Genomic DNA, 23,837 nt, shown 5'->3' with positions numbered 1-23,837 from the left:
ATGGCCTAAAGCCTACGTCCATGCATGTCCCACATAATGCTCAACTCCCTTGTAGGTTAAAAACATTAATATATTCAGTGCTGAGTTTTACAATGACGAGTCACCTGTGCTCTTTCAAGTAGAAAATTTCAAATATTAACAACCCTCTGAGAGAAAATATTTCTTTTGATCTTAGTTTGAAATGGAAGAGCTCTTATCCAGAACTGAAACATTTATTCACATCTGCTCAATCAAATCTGTCAGAATGCTATCTGCTTCAACAAGATCACTTTCCATTCTTCTGAATTCCAATGAGTATAGGCCCAATGTGCTGAAAATTTGCTCATAAGAAAACCTTTTCGTCTCTGGAATTAATCTATTGAACCTTTGCTGAACTGCCAGGAAAACAAACAGTATGTAATATTCTAAGCTGCAACTCCACCCTGTGTTGTTGTAATGAGAGTTCTTACTTTTTAAAATCTAGCTCCATTACAATAAAGCTAACATTTCACTTGACTTCTTAATTGTTTGCTGTCCCTGCATGCTAAAATCTTGCACCATCCTATTGTGATGAAGGTATAGAGGTGTACTGTCCCTTTTGGAGAGAAAGGAAGCCAGCAAGGACTGACTGAAAGCACAGAGTGTCCTGAAAAAGGTAAAAATGTAACATCTGGTTGACACAAATAGCTGGTACTGTGTTGCTACGGAACAAAAAACAAATTCAAATTCAGCCTATCAGTTTAAATTATGTCCCAGATACCAAACTCCAATCAAATTTGTACTGTTTAGGAGGACATCAAACCAATTAAATGATCCGATGTTTTGGGGTATAAAATCAGATAATTTGAACAGTTAGGGGGAGAACTGCCAAGAAAACCCACAAGCATTGTCTGCTAGCCAAATAGCTCCCTAAAAGGTACCACTCACATGAAAGAGCTCTGAAGCAAAATACTGAAGAAAAGATGGCAGAGGTAAATCTACAGAGGAAGATACAAAGAGAAGGTTCGACAGCTGGCTGAAATTTGAATTTTTTGTAAATCTTAATTGGCGTTTTTATCAGTATTGTAGAGTGGGGAGGTAAAAGATAGGTTTAAGAGAAAGGAGGTGTAAATAGTTGTTAGTTTAATATTCTCTGTTGGAATTAAAGAATAAAATTGTTAATTTTTACTTTAAATAGTAACCTCTGGAATAGTTCTTTGCCTCTCGAAATTTAACAGACTTTGGCGCAAGGCGAGCTTCTCTGTGTGTCGGATTTAAATTAGCAGAGGGTTTACTCTGTGTTGTAATAGTATGCAAATCATAAAGTTCCTTTTGTACAATTAAATTACTAAGTCATGGGAAGTGACAATGTGCAACATTGGTTGTGGGAATAAGAAGTTGATAAGAAAGTAATAGTGGTAGGGATTGTGCAAATTTTGAGTGAGATTTTAACAGAAGAGGAAGCTGAGCAGGTATTGTATGGGACAATTAAACAAAGTAGAGGTTAAATAATTACAATTGTTTCTGGGCACCAAGGAAATGTCAGAAGACAAGTAACAGAGCTAACAGTGAACATTTACAGCTGTAATTAAAAGCTAATTTCACAATCATTTTTGGTGTTGTTGGTGCTGGGTGTTTTCCCATTTGCCTTTATGCTATATGCTAAAGAGCAAACATTGCTCTTGTTCAACCAAGTCCCCTTTCAATCAGGTGCAATGATCCTTCAATCAGAAATTCACTTTTAGCTTTGTTTTTTTGTAAAATCAAATCTCTCATGTTATGTGGCCATCCCTGGCAAGGCCAGCATTTGTTATATATTCCTATTTGCCCTTGGACAAAGGTTTGCTGCAATATTTTGGAGGACAGTCAGACTCAACTACATAACTGTGCATTTGGCTTCACATGTAGATCAGGCTAGGGAAGAATGGCAGATTTCCTTCGCTAAAGATGTTAGTGTAATGGACAAGTTTTTTCAACAATTAATGATGGTTGCCATGGTTAAGGTAATCTTTCAATTCCAAGTTTTACTAACTGAATTTAAATTCCATGGTGTGAGTTAAATCCTTGTCCCTGGAGCTCTATTCTGAGCCTCTGGATTACTAGTCCAGTGATATTCCCATTACACCATATTCTTCCTACAAGGAAACAGCACACCAGCCTCAAGTTGACAAGGTAGCAGTGGAGGATGATAGTGCTGCTTGCAATATACCCCCTCAGTTGACCATGCAGGGAGATATTGTGTTATGTGCTCTTAATCGAGCTATAGGGCCTGTTGAGAGACTTCCAAAGAGAAGCCGTTACAGAGGTATGTCACATGCTACAACCAGACATACAGCCAACCTACACCACTGCTCTGTGATGGTTAATAAGGTTACCAATACCCTTAAGTTCATTATTGCAGGATCATTCCAAACTTCCATAAACACATCTGGAGTAATGGCCAAACATGCTGTAAAGCATACAATAGTTGCCACCTGGTTATCTAGATATGATAATGTAATCTCTTTTCCTAAGGAAAGCAAGGCACTGGAAACACGACGGCTGCTCCTGGTTATCAGCACATTTCTAGAGTTTATTTACTATTTCCCCTGTTGCAAGTGTCTGTGGCCTGATGCATGCAAGTGGATGAGTGAGTAATGGCACATGTGATGAAGTGCTGCCAAATCTGATGTCCCAGGGCATGTGTTTTTCTTCTTCAGGTCCATCATTAGTATGGTTGCTAAGCAGCAAAGTTGACTATTGATTGGAGCACTTCACTGCAGAGATTGCTGACATTAAATAGGGTATGGTAGTTTGTGCAGAAAAAGAAACAGAATGTCATCAAGAATCTTTAGCTAACATCTACATTCCTATTTTGCTAAGGGTGATGAGGTCACAAATTTGTCTCAAACTAGAAGGCCAGTGGCTTATGACTCATCAGATTAACCTAGGCAGTTTGCTGGCCTGGAACCCTTCCATTGACAATTTACCCTTTTGCAGGAACAAATTTTATGGAACCTGGCTCACAACAGTGAGGATCAGGACAATTTGAGGGGGTGAGGGAGATGAGTATATGTTTGGGAGCATAGCAGAGGAGGAGCTGATGACAGTGGAGCTGCCTCAACTCAAGCCTGTGTGTGTTGGAGGCCACTTCCAATGCTGAACAAGTGCAACAAAGGCAAGTGGTCCTAAAATGGTCAAAAGACACAAGGGGTCTAATTGCTGTTCCAAGCACTACACAAGGATGCTTGATAAAAGGCTCAGCTTGACTTTGAACAAGAATTTGTGCGGTGCAGAGGGCTGATCGCAAAATAAATCAACCATAAAACTGAAGCAATAATTTTGACCACTATCTCTCAAAGCTTAATGTTCATGAAGTTAAAGTTAAAATCAAATAAAAGAGTAAATGTGTAAAAGCTAAATATTGGAGATGCCAAATGTAATGAGGTCAGCCAGATGGACCTCACAGAACATGGGTTCCCTGATTGGGGCTGTTAATCTGGTTCAATTTGGGAGCCCTGGCTGACAGATATAACCGGGAGGGTCAGAGGTTCTGTTGACTCTGAAAGCTGCCTCTGAGGGGAGCTGTATCAGTATCTAGGACTCTCTAGATGTAGATAAAGGGTGACTTGGTTTCAGGACACTGGCCTCTGTGAAGTTGCTTCACGAGAAGTTTTAAACAAATACAGAGAATGTTGAAGAAACTGAGCTGATCTGGTAGTAAATGTAGACAAAAATAAAGTTAATACTTCAAGTCCAAAATAATTCTTTTTCAGATAGAGAAAAAAGTGCTGGTGTCCTGCCACCATTGCCTAACATTGAACACTTGGCTGTTAGGGGGAATTGTGAACAAGATACTGGAATAAAATTGCACATAGCCGTCAAGAAGGGAACAACTCTATTGTACAATTCTGTAACATATTTAAGCAGCAATGAAATGGAATGAAACAGGTTTTGGATGGCAGAATTATCGTATCTTGAATTTATTTCAACAGGAATTCACGAAAAATTAACTGCGTGCAAAATATGATCATCTTCAGTCTTACCTCTTACACGCGCAAGGAACTCAACAATAAGGAAAGGTTATTGAAAACCTTATGGTCAACTTTACCATACAATATACTGCAGCGTGAAATTATACATGAAATTGAAAATATTTATTAATGATAGTCTGAGCCACTCCATTTATAACAAACTGCTAGTTTACCTTCCGACTTGCATTAAATTTAATTTTGTGGCAGAGTTTAGAATTTCTAAGCATGAAATAAGATACAAATAGCACTTCCATCCAAGAGAACGTATCTACATGCAAATACCAGAGACTTCTCAATTTCCTCAGAACCTTGTAACATAACATAACTTTTATTCATAACTTGTATTTTTTTTAAATGATGCTATATTGTGCATCTATTTTACTAATCATTATTTAGTGTGGATGATAAATCTAATTAAAACCACCAACACTAATTTGCTTATATATAGACAGTAATGATTACCTACTTTGAAGAGGTTCCCATGCCTCCTTCACATTGTTTCTTGATCGGGGTTAATGAATAAGTGTGAAGGCGATAAACAGGATAGATAACTTCCACTTTACAGATTTTTAACAATATTGACGGAAGCCTGTGAGCAGGTTGTCCACTACTGGTGTAGTTATTTGTTCATTTTATTCATCATTGAAGAGTGACAAGTAGTCTTAGAATGAACAGTGGAACTATGCCCTTGTATGTCTCCTCCCATCCAAGAATATTTTGATATGACCCATTATGAGGATTGTTACAAATCTTTATAGTGAAGGGTCAATTTAACAGTTCATTTGTTAACTATCTGATTTTAATCAGTGAAAAATTTCAGAAAAAACTGTTCCAAATTATATTTGGACAAACAAATAATAATTTAGTATTATATATCCTGTAGCTTTAAATAGGATTATGTAATAACTATGTAGAAGCTGCATTGTTTTTGTGATTGAGATATTGGTGTTTCTCCCATCTTTCCTTCCCCAAAGCATTCAGCACTTCTGTGAAGAAAACATTCAGAATTATACATTTAACAAGCAATGTTCTTCCTCCTGTAATGCATCAAAAATGTGAATACAAAGTCCTAGGTAGTGTCATGTTCGCTGTATGTTTTTTCACACCAGAGCCTTTGCTCAAAATTGCCCCACACTCTGAAATAAAAGTTATTTTTTCACTGCAGCTGAATAAATGCTTTTTGGAATGCATTTGACAGCTTTCAATCGAGCTCCTGATGAGAATAGTGACAGAGCCCTCACTGCTCAGAATGTCCCTAAATTGGACTTCTTATTCACAAAGAGCAGTACAGCTTGCGTTTCTCTGGTATCTAACCTTACCCAGGAGAGCCTAATACTGACAGTGGCAAGAAAATACTCAACATGAAAATAAAATATACATTTTGCCATATTGTTCACTCCGCTGGTCTCTTTTCCCTTTGAGAATACACAAGTGCCTCATGTGGTACTTCTCATGAAATAGTAGCGTTTAAAAAGTTTCACTTTGTTAATATTTTCTGTACATCTCACACACTTACATGTTTCTGGCTGTGGCATTTTATTTTTCTGCTTACCTTTGGTTCAATCTTTCTGCATATCTCATTCATTTCTCTTTTTATCCTTCCTATTTTTCTCTGACTTTTTACTTTTTTTCTTAATATAAGAAAACCACCTCTTTTTGATCAATTTTGTGACTTCAATGTAATCTGGTTATCATTATGTGTGATGCTCCAAAGGGAAAATTTTTTCAATAAGTGTCATTTTAGGTTTGTTTTGTTCTGTTTCATTACTGTTCACACTGCTACCAATTGAATTTCTTTTCTCAGACAATGTTGTGGGAATGCTCATTTTGATAAGCAAAATTGATTATCACAATCAACATGTCATAAGTAGTCTCTGGTTACTACTAGGCAGGCATGCTCATATTTTATCTTTTGTTGTGTTTTCACATTTTAGGAAAATGTTCCAAGCGGCGACAGTTCCCACTCACAAATTGTCTTCTCTTCTGTCCAGATTCACTCAGTCATACAATATTCTGTTTATGTAATGTGTTGATGTGATGTTCAGATCAAGGTACATCACAGGACATTACTATACTGCAAACATTATTAATGGGGTGAAAGATCACAGAATTCCTATAGTGTAGAACCAGGCCTTTCAGCCCAACAAGTCCACACCGACCCTCCAAAGCGTAACCCACCCAAACTCATTTCCCTATCCTGTATTTACCCCAGACTAATGCACTTAACCTACATATCCATGAACATTAAGGGCAATTTATCACAGCCAATTCACCTGACCTGCACATCTTTAGATTGTGGGAGGAAACCCACCCAGACACAAGAGAATGTGCAAACTCCACACAGACAGTCGACCGAGGCTGGAATTGAACCCGGCTCCCTGGAGCTGTGAGGCAGCAGTGCCATCCGCTAAGCGGCGGTACTGCCCCAAAGATATCAAGGTTGATTATAAAAGACACAAAGAATGTCCAACAAATGCCTCAACATTTTGATGATTTAAATAGTTTGAGTTATTTTGTTACAAGATCGTAACAGTCAAAAATCGATCCAATTTTATCTTGGGTTTATGGGAAATGAGGTAAGCAATCACTTCATACTAGAACAACAGAAAAAGGCATTCATTTTTTAATACGTTTTCTTATTAACTTTTTTATACCTATCATATTTCATCTTACCTTCAATAAAGTAATAGATAAATGCAAGTAAAAAAAAACTAAGTATTACATTTTCTCCTGAAAACCACACAATCTAAAAAATATTCCAAGTATTCATTTCAGAAAGCTGATTTCAAGGACTCATGCAGTAAGTACTTCATTTATCAACTTTGTTTCTTTTTTGAGTATCTCCACTATCTACAATCAAGGAGTTTGATGAAACACTCTCCATCTGCCTGGACAAGTATTAAGTTCAACATCACTGAAGAAGTCTGACATTGTCCAGGACAAAGCAGCCTGCTTGAATGGCATCCCAATCAATCCTTCCACCAATGGATGCTGCCAGCGGTATGCACCATCTATAAGATGAAGTGTAGCAACTCAACAAAGTTCCTTCAAATGTATCTTCTAAATGCATGGTCTCTATCAACTAGGAGGACAAGGGCAGCAGAGGCATAGGAATACAACAACCTGCAAGTTTCCCTCCAAATGATATACCCTCCAGACTTGAAAGTATGTTATCGTTCCTTCACTGTTGTTGGTCAAAATCCTGGAGCTCTCTTTCCAGCAGTATTGTTGGCACACCTCCACCACACGGATTGCCGCAGTTCAAAAAAGTGATCACCACTGCCTTCCCTCAGGTAATTAGGTGTGGTAATAAATGTTGCCTAAACAATGACATCCACATCCCTGTGAAGTAAGTTATTTTAAAAATGCCATAATGCAGCACCATGTAATCGCAGCTCGACGATAATGTTCCCTGACAATAATTGATTCTGAAAAGAATTGCCGTAGTTTATTCTCAAAACAAAAATGAAGATGTGATATTGTGGTAGACCATACCAAATCCCCTCAAAATATATTAAGATGATAGCGAAGACCCAAACTTTTTCTTATTCTAATGGTAAATATAAGTCACGGCATTCCAGATGCAATTCAACTGGTCAAATTACTCAACTTTAAGCAAAACACACTTTATTTTCACACTACAGTTAAAATACAAACAAAATGAAAATAAAAGAATTTGTTTAACTGTACCTCTATCAAAATGTTTAACAATATATAAAAATATGTTAACTACTAATTAACTTCAAATACAGTAACATCCCATAAACACATTCTTGGCAAAGGCAAATTCAGTAAAATTGATGGTCTCAAATACAATTCCAGCAGCAGGAACAGAAAACCAGCTTTTAGCCACAATAGAAAAAGGAATGAGAGTTTCCACATCCAGCTTCAAGACCCCAGCAACTGTGGAAAGCTACAACTAAAAATTTTCATTCTGTGGGAGTTTGACCCCACCCATTCAGGCTGCTTCCATTGTTCAAACTTTTTTTAAAAAGTTTTCACAAGCTGTTTACTTTATTGGCCTTGACCAGACTGCACAATCCCTCTATCTCAAATTTTCTTCATTAAAAAAATAGGTCAATGTATGTCTCTTAAAGTCCTAATATTGTCACATGTCAAGCTGATCATTTCAGAGTTGGTTCTTCACTCTAAGTTTGTTTGAATTTCTCAAAAATCTGGAAATCTGAATGAAACAGAGAAACCTTTGTTTGAAAATCTCGGACCACATGATACAAGGAGCAGAATTAGGCCATTTGGCTAATTGAGTGTGCTCCACCATTCAATCATGGATATGTTTCTCAACTCCATATTTCTGTCTTCTCCCCATAACCCTTGAACCCCTTACTGATCAAGAAGTTATTTATCTCTGTCTTAAATACATGCAATAACTTGGCCTCTGCAGCCTTTTGTAGCAATGAGTTCCACAGATTAGCTATCTTCTAGCTGAACAAATTCCTCCTCCTCTCAGTTACAAGCTGCAATATTATTAGTGATGTCAGGATCATACATCTGCAGTCATTCATCTTTTTAAAAAGTGGGCTTTGCTCTAATCTTTTAATATGTGCACATGAGTATGCAGGTAGCTTACCCAGTCGGTTTCATCTCCATCACCCCATGCGTGATCGTGCGGTGCTATAAACTATTTAATGATCTCATATGGCTGGCCATGGTAAATGGAGCCAGCAGTACAAACGCGCAGTCTGCAAGAACACTCAAAATCTGACACCTCTGCAGTGCAAGTGACAAAAATAAACATGACAGTTAATATTCTCAGGAAACTTCATACATCACAACCTGCCACCCTCCTCCGCTCCACCCCCCCAACCCCCCCCCCCCCCACCCCATGATGTTCTTGCTCAGCATTCAAATATCTCAAACAAACTGTGGACATGCTATACTCCAAAGAGAAGTAATTGCTGCTAGCCTGAAACTGAAATCATTCTCACTGTGATCTTAAATTTTATGCCAACGGAGTGATTTTTTTTCACTCTCCTTGCAAAGAAAAGGTTTTCTGATAATCCACAGCTATTTTAAAGGTCGAAATGGCAACAATCAGGGCTTCAAATGTAGATGAAGAGAAAGCACTTCAGCTCTCCAAGACCAACACAGATGAAGCAGTGAGAGATTTAAAAGGGGCAAACTGACAGGAATAAGTTGGTAATAGCAGGGACTGATGACACTGTAAGAAGCCATTACAATCTTTTATTATCAGATCTCCTTACATTCCATCACATGTGAAATTGGAGCTGACTAATATATATTGCCTTTGCAGCCTCCTTCATGCTACTCTGAGAAGTATTATGCCTTTTGTGAATGGTATAGTGGAACAACATGTAGCAGGTCACAATTCTTGTTGATATCTTTTAGAAGGTGTACTATGCATCCCTGTCAGATCTGTCAAAGCATCTTAAGTGAGGCTTTCATTTTCTCAATTGAATAACAACACAAATTACAAACTGTTTCATCTGCCGATTTATATCTGTATCCCCCCACCCCATGAGTGTGAACTGCATTCAAACAACCTGGCATAATGCTTCAGCTCCTTATTGAAGGCATAATCAATCGACAAAATATAAATAAGTCAGGACAGCTTCATAGTGTGCAAATTTAATGACTGTACACATTATTTGCACATTGATTGAATGGAAACACTTCAAGTTTACATTATTGAAGGGATTTACATCCAACACCTTACCTTGCACAATTATAAACAAGAGGACCCTGTAACAGGGAAAATCTGTTCTGTTGATAAAAGGTTGATTACTTACCCTGTTAATTTCTGGAGTCTACTGAGAGTGAGATTATTTAAGATGCTCCCTTCTTCTTAATCCAGTGACAACATTGATGTGAATAACATCACCTGGAGGAATCTGATGCCATAAAGATTCTGGATTGAGAAACATTCAAGTCACTGATGGGTTTCTCAAAATTGTGAACTACAAGTCGTCAGCTGGCAATTGGCACCATTTCTCAATAGTCAAAGCACAGCCTTCTGACATAATGTCAGTGTGCAGTTGAGTTTCCTGTTTGGTTAATAATGTCTGGCCTATGCACACCTACTCAACAGTCTGTGAGACCTTACTCTTTTAACAATCAGAGCTGAGAATGTGTTGCTGGAAATGCGCAGCAGGTCAGGCAGCATCCAAGGAACAGGAGAATCGACGTTTCGGGCATAAGCCCTTCTTCATAAGCCCTTCTTTTCCTGAAGAAGGGCTTATTCCTGAAACGTCGATTCTCCTGTTCCTTGGATGCTGCCTGACCTGCTGCGCATTTCCAGCAACACATTTTCAGCTCTGATCTCCAGCATCTGCAGTCCTCACTTTCTCCTCTTTTAACAATCAATCTAGGTTCTTCTTCATTATGGTATTTGAAGGACTTCTGTAGATAAAGTCATTGTTTCCCTGGAAATGTCTTTTTAGTTTCTTGTGCTCAATTGGAAAAAAAAGCCATTCTGATCACAAGATATAGCAGATCAGTCTCTGATACATCTGCAATTAAAAAAAAATCCATAAACTATGGCCTCCACCTTTGCAGATTACAGGCCAATGTCTTATTTAAATCTGAGAACAAGAGAAATGTTTTTACAAGGAGAGTTGTCACATTGTAGAACTCTTTCTCCTAGTTAATTATTAGGGAAGTTACAATATTAACATTCAAGAGAAGATTAGTTGGTGGGTGAGGGTAGACATATGTAAGAACAAGTGATCAGGATATCTTATCATGCGCAGAATATGGGGAATAGTTTTTAAAAAACCAAAGAACTGCAGATGCTGGAAATCTGAAACAAAAATTGGTGGATAAATTTAGCAAGTCTGGCAGCATCTGGAGAGAGAAAGCAGAATTAAACGTTTTGGGTCCAATGGCCCTTTTTCAGAACAGTTGGTTAGTTGGAATGGCCGATTCTCATATTACTTTCTTGATTTCTCAATAACGCCTCTCTGGCCTCTACAATATGGTTTTCTTAGTCTCAGGGATTCCTGTTCTGATTGAGGCTGAAGATGAGGAAATAGTTGGCTCCATTAAACTACTTTAAGTAAACACCATTTAATCATGGAAGCCTGGGTTAAAGCCATCTGCTTTTACTGATGTTAAGCCATACAGATGCTAAACTTACTGAGAAAAATACAAGTGAAAATCTCACAAAGCATTTACCTTTCACAAATAATCACTTCTGATGGCCAGCTGCAGTATTTATTGCTTGAAATTAATGGAGATTCAACTGATTAATGGAGAATTAATTAATTAGATTGGATTGGAAAGAAATCACTGTGAACCTGCAACATTCGTATGAAACATGTTAATGTTACAATATGCATTTGTCTTCAACAAATTGTCTTGTAATTACCACATGGAGCCATGTGTGAGTCCAAAGCAACTAGATTACATGTAATTTGTGAGGTCAGTTTTCTCAGTGTGATCTAAACCTTGGAGTGTAATTTACATTTCATGGTCAAGGTACATGATAAGCCCTTAAGAGAAATTGCTTCCCTCCCTCTGAGTCACTAATGACTCCAATGTTCTGCAGATTTCTGAAAGGCTGTATGAATATTCTTAATTTGATCATAACTTGGTCCTGGATACAGGATGATTATAATGGTTAAATGCCATTTGCTATGACAATAGGTGGCAGAAAATCAGTAATTAATACAAACCCTGCTCCTTTTTACTACAAACAATTTTCATTCCTTCTTAGAGATATTTCACTCTCAAACCCACCACAGCCTTCCCAAGAGTACAAACATATGACCGTGCCCCACTTCAAATGTTTAATATTTCAATTTCATCTCAATAAATAGGTAACATATACTACATTTGATATTAATGACATTCAAGGCATCTACAAACTGATAAGAGAGGGCATTTTTGTAATCTCACACTCATGTTTTGAAACAAGTTGGAAACACGCTTTAGCCTAGATATTCCTTCAATATTTCGCGTGTCCGACAGAATTGCATGGTTTCATCAATTTAGCAGGTGCATGAAGTGAGCTATGACATTTTGGGCTGAATTTCAGGGCCTTTTTGGTAGCCCCATCCATTAGCCAGAAAGCTGGTGGCAATGCTACCACAGCCGCTTCCAGCAGAATCAATGGGTTTACACATTAAATGCCTGATATCAAAGTTGCTCTGCTTTTGAAAACTCTGAGGCTTGCTAGCTAAGCAGAGGGTCAACAATCCCAGCACTGCAATCCAGAGTGGTAGCCACCACTAGTACACATGAAGGCCCACAGCTGCCCACAGAGGAGTGGGGCAGACTTACCAGTCCAGTCAGTCAGGCTTCAGTGAGACAACAGCAGGGTGTTGGTTTGAAGGGCGCACCAGCAACTTCAATCAGGATTGACCATTTCAACAGCTGGGCCATCCATGAAGCATTGTGTGCTCAGTATACCAAACTTTCCCTAAATCTCCAGTCCTGGATTACCTGGTGAATGGTGGGTCTGGGTGAGATGCTCTTTGAAGGATTGATGCAGACTAGATGGCCTCTTTCTGCACTGTAGGGATTATATAATCTATGGAGGCTTGGCACGCTCTTTTTATTCATTCACATGATAAGGGTACTTCTGGCTAGGCCAGCATTTATTACACATCCCTAATTGCTTAGAAAGCAGTAATGAGCCAACCACATTACTGTCAGCTTGGAGTCATATGCAGGTCAGACCATTTAAGGATGGCAGTTTCCTTCCCTAAAGGACATGAGTGAGCCAGATCGTTTCTTTTCCCCCACACTCAACAATGGATTCATAGTCATCATTAGACTCTTAATTCCAGATAATTATTGAATTCAACTTCTACCACCTGGCATGGTGCCATTCAAAACCAGTTTCTAGAATATTAGCTGGGTCTCTAGATTAACAATCCAATGATAATACCATCGGGCCTTGCTTTTGCTGACACTGCAAAGGTCACCTAGGAGAAAGTGAGGACTGCAAATGCTGGAGACCAGAGTTGAAAAATGTGATGCTGGAAAAACACAGCAGGCCAGGGAGCATCCAAGGAGCAGGAGAATCGACATTTCAGGCATAAGCCAGAATTCCTGAAGAAGGGCTTATGCCCGAAACATCGATTCTCCTGCTCCTCAGATGCTGCCTGGCCTGCTGTGTTTTTCCAGCATCACATTTTTCAACACTGCAAAGGTCACCGCCAAGCACAGACCTTGGAGGTATGCGCAGCACAGACTAAAATGTAGGGGGGAAGTTGATCTCAAAGATTTCTTTAACAAATTTGACAGAATGTTTGTTCTGAGAATGTTACATTAGACACTTTCCAACTCTTTCTGATCCAAAAGAAATCAAATGGATTTTTGTTGGTTTTATTTTCCTAATTTGGCATGCACAAAAACTAGAATGCCTGCAGAACTTCTAAGATAGTTTTCTTGTTTAATTCAGTATCTTATAAAATATGTATGTGATATGAAGACAATAATTGACTTACGTAAGCACAATATTGCAACATATGTCACTTTAGTCTCGAGGAAAAGAAAGACTTAACTCAAAACAAATAGAACTCAAGAGCCAGTTCTTATTTTGAAGTTTGAACATCTGACCAATAGACTGTTACAGCTTCATATAGATGTCTGTGTCTTGAGTATGGAAGTGTTAACTAAAATTGAGATTGTGCGATATATTTTCCATTGATTAATGTTTATGGCACAGAACCACAACAAATACTAGGGGATGAATTTGTTTTACTAGAACTTACAAGGTTTAGGTTTTGGTGAATTTCCTGGAGGGATTCTTTCCACCAGCTCTAGCCAGTTTAATCATGCCATTTTACCAAACTCACCTCATTGGCTATGCCTCTTCCCCCATGGGGCTCACGTCATCGTATTCTCTCATGTGTCACAGGTGGAAGTACTAGTCAGTGCCAGACCTCCATGAGTCCCAGTGACAGGGCCAGCCCTAAAGCCTAACTATGCATCTAGTTCAGTGCTGGCAATCTGTAGATGTCCTTCACAGTGCCTGTCAAATATCCCACACTCTGCTTTGCCTGGAGGTCCCAATGGATAGGTCATGTAGAGCCACTGTCCATGAAGCATGTCCAGAGATGTTGTTGACTTGTGTTCAAGATGGAGGGCTAGAGAACCAAGGAGCTAGCTGAAGTTACCAGTTTATCACTCTGACTTTCAAGTTTGGAATTGTCATATAGTTTCTATCCAGTCGATGAGAGAATGAAAAGCCGTATGAAGTGAGATGAAGCAATGATAAGAATATTTTTCTTGCAAATGCATGAAAATAGATCTCTTGCCACTTACTGATGAGAATTTTGGTTTCCTGTTCAATACTTGGTTAGAAATTGGGAATTTCCATTCTCAACTTCAAGAAGCCCACTGCTAGCCATTTGATGTGATTTTGCCAGCTTTCTCACATTCACAGCATCATCCAGGGACTGGGAATATTCCACTACATCAGAGGATCAGAAACTGTGGCTGAGCTTCTGTGCTGCATATTAATACCATGGACAAACCAATGATGTACCTATTAGGTTAGTCTTGAATGGTTTCCCTGGCAACATTATGAGATCAAACCAGTTTGTTTGCAACCTTCATGTGACATGAAATTCTGAGGTGAGGATCTGATTTAATATGCATGCCATAAATAAGACAGTCTATTTCCATCTCCTGATATCATTCAATTTTACCTCTGTCTAGCTCTTATACTGCTGAAGTCCTAATCCAGGCTTTCACTAACTCTCTATATCACTTTTCCAGCACAATGGCTTCTCATATTCTACCATGTGTAAACATGAGGTCATCCAAACTCCAAAACATCTTTAATTCTATGCAAATCTCATGTCCTATCAGTCCTTTGCTCACTGTCCTACATTAGGACAGTGCTGTCAAACAGTGTTTTGATTTAAAAATTCTCATCCTCGTTTTCAAATTCCTCCGCAGTTTCGGCAATTCTTTTGTAATGTCTTTCCACTCCACATTTCTCCAGAACATCCATGTTGCTCTAATTCTGATTCTTATTCACTTCCTGTCAAAACCATTCTACCATTGGTGGCTATGACATACCATACCTAAATCACAAGCAAGAGAATTCTTACCTAACACTCTCCACCCTTGTGCTTCCTATTCCTCCTCTAGGACACTACTTTATTCATTCACGAGATGTGGGCATCCCTGGCTGGACCAGCATTTATTGCCCATCCCTAATTGGCCAGAGGTCAGTTTAGAGCTAACATTGCTGTGGGTCTGGAGTCAGACATAGGCCGGATGAGGTAAGAAAGGCAGTTTCCCTCCCTAAAGGACATTAGTCCTTTAAACTAATGTGAACAGATGGATTTTTGCAATAACTGACAATGGATTCCTGGTTATCATTAGACCCTTAATTCCAGATCTTTACTGAATTAAAATTCTATGACCCGTGGCAGGATTTGAACCTGGGTCCCCAGGACATTATCTGGGTCTCTGGATTAACAGTCCAGCGATAAGAATGACTAGGCCATCACCTTTCAAACTTACTAATTAGATCATCTGACCTAATATTTCTTTAAGTGGCCTGACACCATCCGTTTCCATAGTGCTTCCGTGAAGTGTCAAGTTGTTGTCGGGAATCAAATGTGGGTTCATTCTAGTCTTACTAAAAGCTATATGGGCCAACATTAAACATAGAACTAGTTTAAGCACAACATTTTATGGGTCATATATATTGCAAATTACCGTTTGGATTTGCCTTCGGCAGTTTTTTTTAATACATATAGTTACTTTCTTTGTATTTTTTTCATTTCTAGGTACAACACTTAAGGTACACAATGTTGAGTATGCAGTGCACTGCTAATGACTGAGAAGATCACACTGGAGTGCCACACAAGGGATCTTTCTCACAACCAACACTTACTACAGCACATACACTCTGGCAGCTGCCAAACTGCGCTGCTCCATTACTTGCACACAAGTTCTCTTTCTTGCTTCAATATGTTTTACCAGAATCACTTGTGCTGTACAGACTTTGAAAAGCCTGCAAAATAAGATGTTATTTCACAAACCTTTTATGACCAGGACAGATTTTGTGTAGACAAGAGAGTGGATTAAATGTTCAATAGTTTTGAATCTTTGATTCATGCCCACAGCTGCTGAGGTTTCAAATCAGCTGCATCAATATTTTCAACACATTGATAGCCTTAGAAAAGATTGTAATAACTTTTACCACCACTTGTATCCGTTTAGCTTTAAGCGGCCACATGCTTTTAATGGTCCCTTCCTTTGCTGACGTGTTCTCTGTGGTGTCAAGTATTTTACATGAATGAATCATTGTGCTTCATCTAGGAAAATTCCTGGGATTTGGTTTCAGAGAGAAGTTCACTCCTGTTACGTTAGCATCAAAACTGAAAAGAAACTCTACCAACACGTGCAACAGTACCTACAATTCAGCATGATAACAGCAGTACAATTTAAGATTAATCGTTATCTGAACTTCGTGAAATCTTCCAAACTGAATTGCACAACTGCCAGTATTGCATTCTAGCACAGACAAATAGGAAGGATGTTGGACCATGGTCAACACTGGATTTATCCATCTAGCAGACTCAACATCATGACACACTCACAACTGTGCTTTTCAGTTGGTTGAGATAAGTGAGTCAACAACATGCTCAATGGCAGTAAGATGTGCCACCTGTTGTCACTTCTGCTGATTGAATTGCTGCATATTTACAGCAATTTCTGTTTTACTTTCATATTTCCAACATCTTTGATGTGCTTTTCACTGAGTTTGAACTGCTTGACAGAGAAGATTGACTTCATCTGAAAAGTGCTCAGATTTGCATATTTTAGGTACAATGCCATTTAGTATTTGTTTCTACTTCCATTTAACCCATAACTGTGCTTTTTTGATCCTTCACAGCTTTAAAAAAAAATTGCTGGGTGAGAGATTAAAATTGTATTAATGCATTTCCAGCAGACAATGTGTTTTGCTTTTTGTTAAATTTCAGTTGTCCTAAATTTCAAAAATAAGCCCTTAATGGATTGAGTCCAGCCCCTTCACATATTGTTTTAAGGCATGGCCACATAGTGAAAGTTTACCCTTCTCTGAACAATAAAAACTCTGTTCAAAAAGATTTTCGGAATTATTTAATCCCAGCTGCTGATGGGGACAGGCTCATGGAACAAAATTTAAGAATAAGCAAAATTGATCAAAATTACCATACCACATTATGGGAAGCAATGTTATGAAGGTACCATGAAACAAATGTGATTAGATTAGATTACTTACAGTGTGGAAACAGGCCCTTCGGCCCAACAAGTCCACACCGACCCACTGAAGCACAACCCACCCATACCCCTACATTTACCCCTTACCTAACACTACGGGCAATTTAGCATGGCCAATTCACCTGACCCGCACATCTTTGGACTGTGGGAGGAAACTGGAGCACGCGGAGGAAAGCCACGCAGACACGGGGAGAACGTGCAAACTCCACACAGTCAGTCGCCTGAGTCAGGAATTGAACCCGGGTCTCAGGCGCTGTGAGGCAGCAGTGCTAACCGCGATTCTATGGCTTTTAGTCAAACAGATAAAATAAATGATTCTGATTTTGCCACTGATATGTCCTACTTTGTAAAAATATGATGAACTCTTGCATTATCAACCAATGTTGTTGTAAACTCAAGATGATTATTTACTTCAAGCATTGTTTTCATTTCCATAAGGCTGTTGGCATCGCCATCGAATGTTGCTTCATAGCAATTATACAATTTGAGAAAATATCTGCACAAATTCTGCTGGACTACTCAGTTTTAGTAGTTTTTAATCAAGTTCCAAGGGCAGGTTACATCTATTTTTCAGAATGAATAAAAGGAAACATTGAACAATGACAATCTACCATTCAACTTCATGATTTTGGTACACAGTGACTTACCGTGGAAGAAACACTCTTTGTTGTCTACAATGTGGATTCTCTTCCTCTGTTGGCAGGCAGCACGGTGCAGTTCACAGTGATTTTCATAAAACTTCCCATCAGAGCCACAAACAGGTATGTAATTGGGCTTGCACTGATGTATACACACACACTCTGGCAGCTCAGTCTCTTTACTGATGATACACTGTTGCCCACGGCCACAATAGTTCTTTTCACAAGCTCCATGCAGACCATCTTGGCCATAATACACTATAGGAAAAAAGACATTATGAAGTTAAACCTCCGTGTGGAAAGCTTTGAAAACTTTCACACAATTTCCAAAATGTCCAGTGTCTGATGGAGACTGGTACTTTTCATTGTAAACTATATGTATACAAGTAACTTTGGTTGCTGAAAAATGTTGGGCTATAATACTGAGGAATGAAACTTCAACAGACATAAAGTTCTCTTCTGGATTAAACATTTCTTACACAGGTTAAGTATAACTGTCAAACGTGGTTCAATGAGAACAATCTTACCCGAATTAGAAGTTTGCGTGTTCAGGCCCCATCCTAGACATTTGAGAGACACAATTCAGACTTTCACCAGAATGTAGTATTTGCTTTTGGCTTAAGCCCTATGTTGAGGCCAGATTCTGCCCTCTCAGGTGGCATGACTTTGACAGTCCTCCCCACATCCTAATACTTAATCCTCAAAAACAGATTATCTGGTCATTGCCTTATTGTTATGAGACAAAAGAACTGGTCATTGACTTCAGGAGGAAAAGAGAGAAGACAGGCCCCTGTCTACATCAGTGAAGCTGAGGTGGAAAAAGTCAAGAACATCAAGTTCCCCAGAGTGATGATAACGAACAATCCATCCTAGACCTCCCAAGTAGATGCGACAGTCAAGAAGGCACAATGCCACTTCTTCCTCAGGCAATTCAGCGTGTCCATAAGGACCCTGACCAACTTTTACAGATGCACCATAGAAGGCATTCTATCCAGGTGCATAATAGCCTGGTAAACCAACTGCTCTGCTCAGAACTGTAAGAAGCTACAGAAAGTTGTGTGCACAGCCCTGACCATCACAGAAGCCAACCTCCCAACCATGGTCTCCAACTACACTTCCCATTGCTGTGGAAAGGCTGTCTACATAATCAAAAACCCCTCCGGCCCAGTAATACTCTCTTCCAACCTCTTGCATCAGGCAGAAAATACAGAAGCTTGAACACATGCATGAGCCGGCTCGAGAATAGTTTCTTCCTTGCTGTTACTAGATTGCTGATTGGTCCATTCTAACTTCAAATAATGCTGATCTTGTTCATGTTAATCTTACTTTGCACACTTTTGATGCAGTTGTAACCTTGTATGAATTGCCCTAAGCACCCAATGATCTGTATGTCCTTGGTTGCTATGTGCTGCCTGTACTGCTCAACAAAACAAAGCTTTTTACTGTGTTTAGGTATATGTGACTACAATAAATAAAATAAAATCAATTTGACTGCTGCTTTTCCTTACTGATATAAAATGCGAAATTGCTGGCAAGAAAGGAATGCCATCCAAAGGCTTTTCCTCCATGGACCAAACCAGAGCTGAGATGGGAAATGGTGCGGTGGTCAACTGCAGCCCTTCAACTTGACTAAATGCCCCCACTCAGCACCAAACTCACCAGGGGGGAGGGCATTACATTCCACCCAAAGTTAATGTCTCAGATCAATGACTGTACATGACAACTAGTCAAAGTTAGTGAGACAATTATAACCTGATAGTGATACAATTATATGATCTGCTATCCAGGCAACTGATGCTTTTCTTACTAGGTCACAAAAGGAAGTCTATGAATAGAACTGAAAGCTATAATCAACAAAGGTAATCAAGCATTAGGATGTGTCTTGAGGCATTCGATAACAAGACATGTTGTTATTCATTGGCGCAACTCTATTTGCAATATTAATTGTGTACGCTATCTTCAGAGGAACACTGATAAAGATAAAGGACGAGGATGACACCAGGTCTAGTCTTCAAATGTCAAGGGCAGATTTACAAAACTCAATTTGTTTTCATTACAGAGTATCAACTGGAAGAGATAGGGGAATACATGGGTCATGATACACATGTTTAAAATGCTGAGGTACAGATGATGTAAGTATAAACACGGATTCGAATATGTAACAAGAAAATATAAGCTTAAAATTAGCAAGTCTGAAATTAGGTTAATTAGAAGAATTTCCACTCCACAGAGTGATGAATAAGTAGGAGAGCCTTCCATCATTTGCAGTTAATGATGCATACCTGTTAAAATGAGCTGAACTAATATCTGGTTGAGAATGGGCTTACAGATTTTTGAAATCAGTATTGACTATGATCAAACAGTCAATGAAACATAATGGCCCTTGAGTGAGACTGGGGAATTAACTAGAATTTTTTTTTATGTGCAGGGCAGCAGGGAATGGCCACATAATGAGATGTGAGAAACATAGAAAACAGGAGCAGGAGTAGGCCATTTATTGTGCTCGTGGCTGATCATCCAAGTCATGGCCTGTTCCCTCCTTTCGTCCCTTATCCTTTGATTCTTTGAGACTAAGTGCTTAAACCAACTCCTTTTTGAAATCATACAATGTTTTGGCCTCAACTGATTTCTGTGGCTCATCGTTCACTTGGTGAAGAAATTTCTCCTCATCTTAGTCCTAAATAGTTTACCCTGTTTCGTGAGACTGCGACCCTAGTTCTGGACTCCCCTGCCATTAAGAACATCTTCCGATATCTCCCCAGTCTAGTCCTCTTAGAATGTTTTTAATTTCTGTGATACATCCCCCTTATTATTTGAAGTCCAATGACTTTATTCCTAATTGATTCAACCTCTCCTCATATGTCAGCATCGGCCATCCAGGAATCCGTCTGGCAAACTTTCACTGCACTCTCTCCATAGCAAGAGCATGCTTCCTCAGAAAAAGGAGGCCAAATCTGCACACAACATTCCAAGTGTGATCTCACCGATGCTCTGTATAATTGCAGCAAGGTATCCCGTATTCAAGTCCTCCCCCTCTGAACGCCAACATCTTTTTTGCATTCTTTACAGCTTGCTGCATCTGCATGCCTAGCTTCAACAACGGATATATGAGGACACCCAGGTCTTGTTGCATATTTGCCCCTCTCAATTTATGGCCATTTAGATAAAAATCTGCTTTTTTGTTTTTGCTATGAATGTGGATTACCTTGCATTCATCCACATTATATTGCATCTGCCTTGCATTTGCCCACTTATGTAACTGTCCAAATTGCACTGGAGCATCTCTGTATCCTCCTCACAGCTCAGCCTTCCACCCAATTTTGTATCATTGCAAATTTGGAGATATTACATTTAGTTCTGTCATCTAAATCACTAATATACATTGTAAACAGCTGGGGCCCAAGTACTGATTCCTGTGGCATCCCACTACTCACTGTCTGCCATTCAGGAAAGGGCACATTTGTTCTTACTTACTGTTTTCTGTCCACCAGCCAATTTTCAAACCACCGCAATATGTTTCAGTTTTAGCTGCTTATCTTTTATGTGAGAATACTTCAAAAGCTTTCTGAAAACCTAAATAACTCACATCCACTGGCTCTCCCTCATCAATTCTATTTGTTACTTTTTCGAAGAATTGCAATACATTTGTCAAGCATGATTACCTTTTCACAAATCCATGCTGATACTCTCTGATCCTGCAACTGTTTTCTAAGTGGTTTGCTATTAAATCTTTAATAATGGACTCCAGTAATTTCTCCATAGTCAACATTAGGCTGACAGGTCAACAATTTCTGGTTTTCTCTCTACCTCCCATTTTAAGTAGAGGGCTGCATTAGCTACCCTCCAATCTCCAAGAATTTTTGCAGTGTCTATAGAATCTTGGAAGATGACCACCAATGGATCTTTTTTTTGAGGGACGTTTCTTTAAGTACTCTAGGATATAGATTATCAGGCCCAGGGGATTTATTAGCCTTCAATCCCATCATTTTCCCAACACTATTTCCTTAATAGCATGATTTCCATGAGTACCTTCATCTCATTAAGCCCTGTGTTCCTCAACAGTTCTGGCATGTTACTTGTGTTCTACGTTGTGAACACAGGGCCAAAGTAGGTATATAGTTGGTCAGCCATTTCTTTGCTTCTCCATTATAAATTTCCCTGTTTCTGACTGTAAGGACTTAGATTTCTCTTCACCATTCTTTGTATATTCACATGACTATAGAAAGTTTATAGTCAGTTTGTATGCTACCCACACTTTTAGTTCTGTACTCTATTTTCCCTTTTCTAGCATTTCTGTTGTGCTCTGTCACTAAATTGTAAATTGCTCCCTCTTCTCAATTCTGTTAATTTTTTGCTCAATTGGTGTGCCTCTTCCTTGAATCTAATACAATCGCTAATTTCCTTTCTAAGTCATGGTTTGGCCACCTTTTCCAATTTAGTTTTGCACCGGACAGGAATGAGCAATTCTTGCAGTTTACGCATATGCTCTTTGAATGTTTACCACTGCCTATCCACTGCCATCCTCTCAGTAACATTCCATAATCTAGTTAACCAACTCACGCCTCATACCATCAGCATTTCCTCTATTTAGAATCAGGATCCTAATCTCAGAATTAACTATGTCACTCTCCAACTTGATGAAGAATTCAATCCTTCTATTCAATGATTCATTTCTCATTGCACAATGCACAGTCTAGGACACTCACTAGTTGGTTCCTCAATGGTACAGAAAACATTTATTTCCACTCCAGCAATTCTTCCTCTATTGCATTGTTACTAATTTAATTTTTCCAACATATACGTAGACTAAAGTCACCCATAATTATAGATTGTCCTTTGAGAGATAATACATATTTAGATAATACATAGAAAATTGTTTGGCTATCTGTGGAGAATATTGAGTGCCAATTCTGAATTACACTGTGAGAGGTTAAATAATAGGATATAATTTATAAAATGGAAAATGGAAAAGCCTTTGGCTGAAAGACAGTTTCTTGAACTAATGTTTATTATCACTGACCTGTCCAAGAAAGTTCAATAAAGGATTACATTCTTTTAAAAATAACAGGAAGACCAAAAATTCCTCAATAGTCTTTGATGATAGGATTGCAAGATTATCTATTAGAAGTCTCTAGCAAGGTGGGAGATTGAGCAGAGTATATTATAATGTTACACTGATGTTTCACTCACTTGCCTTCTTGCGTCCAAAAGGAATTCAAGAACAGTTTTCTGTTTACACGGCATTCTGGTATAACACAACAGTTGCATTCATCTGCAACCTCGCGTTATAGAAAATCAAGCTATGGAAAACTGATATAGAAAATGGCACTGTAGAAGATTGCTAATAGAAAATCACTATAACCATTCAATAGAAAGAATGTGTTATCCACAATTTGTTAATTGTATTGTAGCCAGTTCACATTGACAAAATGTTTGTTATATCAGAACAACCTATATATCAAACAGTTCAAGTAAATGATTGCACCACTGAGTTTTAAAGCCATGAGAGTTGAAGAGAAACAGTCAGTTTGGTAACCATATCAAGAGGAAATGCCAAATAAAACTGAATATTTTATGCATGTGTTGGTGAAAATAACTTTACCAAGTAGGAATAGATGGTCAATGATCAAACCCCTGCTGAAAGAAAATGGAATTCAAATATTATAAGCTGTATGAATGCTGTAAAAGATGCATAGCAAGGAAGCTGAGATATTTGAAAAGGTGAGAACTTCTAACAAAAACACAATATAAATTAGTGCGACAATTAAAATAATTTTAGGGCACCTTACAGGACATGACAACTTCGAGAAAATATATGACCTATGAACGTAAGTAACTTAAAGCAAGGTCCAATTACTTTTTGCAGTAATTTTGTATTTTAGAAAACAAAGGTATTTGGCAATTAGAGATAGAGTGGAAATCCGAGAATAAGATGGTCATTATATCTGAAAATGCAAGAATATTCATAAAAAACCAAGGCAATATTGAAAGCATCCTAAAGAACAGTGCTTCAGGA

At 38.6% G+C, this 23,837-nt stretch overlaps 1 protein-coding gene across 1 annotated transcript in view; it reads right to left on the bottom strand.

Annotated features, from left to right (window-relative positions):
- Positions 1 to 23,065, bottom strand: part of LOC132823080 (follistatin-related protein 5-like) — a 377,005-nt gene extending 353,940 nt beyond the window's left edge. Inside the window, exons 1-3 of the mRNA XM_060836620.1 lie at positions 23,012 to 23,065; positions 19,148 to 19,283; positions 17,831 to 18,079 (exon numbers count right to left, since the gene is read on the bottom strand). Coding sequence (XP_060692603.1) covers positions 17,831 to 18,079; positions 19,148 to 19,283; positions 23,012 to 23,065 — 439 coding nt within the window. The remainder of the gene's footprint in view (positions 1 to 17,830; positions 18,080 to 19,147; positions 19,284 to 23,011) is intronic.
- Positions 23,066 to 23,837: the final 772 nt, after the last annotated feature.

Source organism: Hemiscyllium ocellatum, chromosome 16 (genome assembly GCF_020745735.1).
Source record: "Hemiscyllium ocellatum isolate sHemOce1 chromosome 16, sHemOce1.pat.X.cur, whole genome shotgun sequence".
In the NCBI taxonomy this organism is placed as follows: domain Eukaryota; kingdom Metazoa; phylum Chordata; class Chondrichthyes; order Orectolobiformes; family Hemiscylliidae; genus Hemiscyllium; species Hemiscyllium ocellatum.
Note: the sequence above shows the minus strand (reverse complement) of the source record. Positions and strands in the feature narration are given on the sequence as shown.